Source organism: Apis dorsata, unplaced genomic scaffold, assembly GCF_000469605.1.
Source record: "Apis dorsata unplaced genomic scaffold, Apis dorsata 1.3 scaffold_1055, whole genome shotgun sequence".
In the NCBI taxonomy this organism is placed as follows: domain Eukaryota; kingdom Metazoa; phylum Arthropoda; class Insecta; order Hymenoptera; family Apidae; genus Apis; species Apis dorsata.
In genome coordinates this window covers 200,696-204,796 of record NW_006264153.1, presented here as the reverse complement: position 1 = coordinate 204,796, position 4,101 = coordinate 200,696, and the positions used below count along the sequence as shown (strand labels likewise).

Here is a 4,101-nt window from a genome sequence, read left to right as displayed (position 1 = left end):
AATTCTTGTTCAATTTGATTTTTATTAAATAATATTATAATTATTATAAAATAATAATAAATTATTTTGAAAGGATATTGAAGTATTAAATGATATTTCTCAAGATAAAAAAAAAATACTTCAAGAATCTGAAAAATTTTTAAAAGAACAAATTGCAAATAATAAACAAATTCAAGATTCAATTACAAAATTAGAAAAAGAATTTAGTTCTATGAAAGAAGAACAAATTAAACTGAAGGAAATTATTAACACATGTGAAAATCAGGTAAGAATATAAATAAAAATATTACTAATAAAAATTTAATTTAAAAATTTTTTCTCTAAAATTTTTTCTCTTTTAGTCTCTTATACAGAAAAATATAATGAAAGATTTAACCCAACGTGTGGAACAAGTAAGAACTGATGTAAAACATAAGAAATTGCAAATTCAAACTAAAAATACAAAAATAGATAAAGCAAATGAACAAATAACTGCTTTAACAACAAAATTAGAAGATATTAAAAGTCAAAAATTAAATATTGAAGAAAAAGCAAAAGAACTTGAGGATATGATAGAGGTATTTATTATTAAAAAAAAATAATAATTAATGAATAAAGTAAAATAACATATTAAAATATATATAATATAGGAACAAGAGAAAAAAAAAGCTAAAATAATCAAAGAAATAAATCGATTACAAATTACAAATCTACGCACAATGACTCAAATAAAGGATTTAGAAAACGAAGAGAAAATTTTAAAGATGCAACTTGAAAGAGAATTTAAAAAATGTGATTTATTAGATAAATTATGTATTAAAGACGAACAAATTTTGGAAAATAAAAAAGAAATATGGTATCAAACAGAATTTGAAATTCGAAAATATGAAATGAAATTGAACAGATTAAGAGGTCATGAATATGATAAGTCTAAAAGTGAGAAAAAACAAGAAAAGATAGAAGAGCTTCAAAATAATTTAGATGAAAAAACAAATGTGTTTAAGTTATTGCAAAAACAAATTACAACTTTAGAAGTATATAGTTTAAAATTAATTTATTTATTTAAATTACATTTTATTTAAAATGCACTAAATCTATTTTTTATTATGTAGGATAATATGAGAAAAATATCAAACAATTTAACAAGTAGTAATAGTGAATTAGAATCCTTAAGAGATAAAAGACAAAATCTTGTTCTTCTTATGAATGTAGGAGAAAAAGAATTAAAAGCTGTTCAAAATCGTTATGAGGAAAAACAAGTAGAAGAAAGTATGTTACGACTTAAAGTATCTCAAATGGAAAAAATGATATTTAATATTGGAAATAATGTTTATGATTTGGAAAAATATAAACTTGAATTAGAAGCAGTAAGTTTTTAATAAAATATTATTTATAATAATAATAAAAATATTGCAATTAAAAATGTTAAATTAGAATGTAAAATTATTTAGGCAGTGCGAGAACGAAAAGCAGAAATTACAGTGCAAAAAGAATCTCTAAATATTCAAAAAAGAGTTGCCGACGGTGAATGTTCAGAATTAAGAAATGCTATTGCTGAAAGAAAAATACGAATAAAACAATTACAAGCAAGATATGATAATTCTACTGCATTGTTAGGTACTAATCCTGATGGTACTCCAATGAATACTACACACTTGAAAATTCAAAATGCGCAAGAAAGATATCTTTTACAAGAACAAGGTGACAAATTAGATGAAACAATAAGAAAAACTGAAGAAGAAATACAAGCTATGGAAAATACATTACGTGTGATAAATATTTGCAATGATAAATATAAGGTAACATTAAGTACAAATAACCAAGACATATCAGAAGTAGAAGAGCATAAAAAATTGGATAAAGAATTACAAGATGTTGAACAAAATTTAAATCAAAAAAAAGAAGAATTACAATCTTTAACTGAAAATATGCAGGTATTTTATAATATTTAATTTCATATAAAAAAAAATTTTATATAATAAAAAATATATTAAATCTTAAAATAAAATAATTTCTATAGAAAATACAAAATAAGTATGTACAAATTCTTAAGAACATAGAAGAAACTGAAGAATATAAAGAAAATAAAACCCAATATTTAACTGACTTAAAGCATCAAATTCATGAGCAAAAAGAAAAAATATCTAGAGCTGATAAAAATTTACAAAATGCTAAAAAAAGTATTCATCGACTATATGAAACTACAGGAGATAATAATGTTCTTATACAAGAGGTTTGTAAATTAACTAACATATTTTGTAAACTTATCTTAACTTATTTTCATTTAATAGAAGGAGATAGAGCTACGTGAACTTCAAGAACAAAATTCCATTGTTTTACAAGATATTGCAGAATTTACAGTCTCTCATGTAGAAGTTGAATCTTATATTAGAAAATTATTAGCAGCTCAAAATATAGAATTACCTTCTGCAATTTTATTTAGTCAATCTTTATCAAATCATTCCCATAGTCATACAAATTCATCAGAATGTCTACCAAAAAGTACAAATCGTGAAAGTACTTATGAATCATCTAAAGAAAGTATTAGTCATGTTATTAATATACAACCAGAATTTGAAAGTATGTTATAAAAATATATATTTATTATACATATATATCATAAAATGTATTGTAATTAATTTATATATAATTTATTATTTGTTTAAATTATTATATTTCAGTTCTACCAGTGAGAAACACAATAAGAAATACAAAACAAAAGCAACTATCTGTAAAAGCTTCTGTACAACACAATTAACAAAGAAAATTTTTTAATATAATTTTATAAATATTATATATTAATTTTATTTTATCATGTATATTTGCCAAAAATAGCATACAAATAAGAATTTTAATGATATTAAAAAAATAAAATCTTAATGAAATTATTTTTAATTAGAATATAAATTTTTTAAAATTATAAAAACCATTTAATATATATATATAGTCATAACTCTAATTATTTTGAGGTTATATTATTTTCTCTTATTAAAATAATATATAAACGTAACATAAATTCAATGTATACAAACGTGTCAGAAAAAATTATTATCAATTTATTAGATAATATATAATTAATATTTTTATTATGTCACGAATCTCATAATCAAAGTTCATAAGAAATCACAAATATTCTACGTAATATTTTACGATACAAAGTGAGTATATTATTTAAAATAATATTTAATTCATATTTTAAACATATTAATAAATTAAAGAATAGTAAAAAAGGATTCATTAATTTAATATAATTAATTTTTTTATTTCTTTTATCATTAAATATATAAAATTTCAAATATCAAATTATTTCATTTTTTATTAATGATATCTAACCTTCTAATAATGAAAAAAAAACAATATTTAAAAAAAGAATATAAGAAGTAGTTAAAAAATAAATAATTAATTATTTTTAATATTGGAAAATGTTTTCAGATGCCAGATATTGTCGAAGTTTCTAGCAATAAAATTTTTAGCGGATGGCAAAAAGTCTATTTGCATGAAAGGTATTGTAATTTTATTATATAAAATTGTTTAAATAAGATTACTTAAATAATTTTTTAATATAGCTATGAATTGGGATGTAAAATGAATTTTGGAATTTTCCTTCCACCCCAAGTGGAAGAAGGGCCTCAACCTGTTATTTATTGGTTATCTGGTTTAACATGTACAGAAGCTAATTTTATTCAAAAAGCAGGTGCACAAAAATATGCTTCTGAACAAGGTGTTATCTTAGTTGCACCTGACACAAGTCCTCGTAATCTTAATATTCTTGGAGAAGATGATGATTGGGATTTTGGAACTGGTGCTGGATTTTATATTGATGCAACAAATGAACCATGGAAAAAAAATTATAGAATGTACAGTTATATTACTAAAGAATTACCAGCTTTGATTAATGAAAAATTTCCTGTTTTACCGTACAAACAATCCATAATGGGTCATAGGTAACACAAAAGATAATTACTTAATTAGATCATATAATTCATATAAAATTAATTCCATTTATTAATATATAGATTGAATCATTATTAAATTCATTTCAAAACATAGTAAAAACATTTATATTTAATTTTATTTTAAATCTTTTAAAAATTTAATTTATTTAAAAAAATGATATTTTTA

General features: G+C 21.0%; 1 protein-coding gene across 2 annotated transcripts in view; it reads left to right on the top strand.

Annotated features, from left to right (window-relative positions):
• The window catches only part of LOC102681881 (S-formylglutathione hydrolase), a 7,234-nt gene that overhangs the window by 2,345 nt on the left and 788 nt on the right, over positions 1–4,101 (top strand). The window contains exons 4-12 of one of the 2 annotated variants that reach the window (XM_006624403.2): positions 74–265; positions 342–557; positions 630–1,013; positions 1,092–1,346; positions 1,431–1,913; positions 2,000–2,212; positions 2,271–2,520; positions 3,419–3,482; positions 3,546–3,923. In XM_006624403.2, the coding sequence (XP_006624466.1) occupies positions 74–265; positions 342–557; positions 630–1,013; positions 1,092–1,346; positions 1,431–1,913; positions 2,000–2,212; positions 2,271–2,520; positions 3,419–3,482; positions 3,546–3,923 (2,435 nt within the window). Of the gene's footprint in view, positions 1–73; positions 266–341; positions 558–629; positions 1,014–1,091; positions 1,347–1,430; positions 1,914–1,999; positions 2,213–2,270; positions 2,521–2,935; positions 3,138–3,411; positions 3,483–3,545; positions 3,924–4,101 lie in introns of those variants that run through there. The other variant, XM_031514548.1, reaches the window with a different exon arrangement.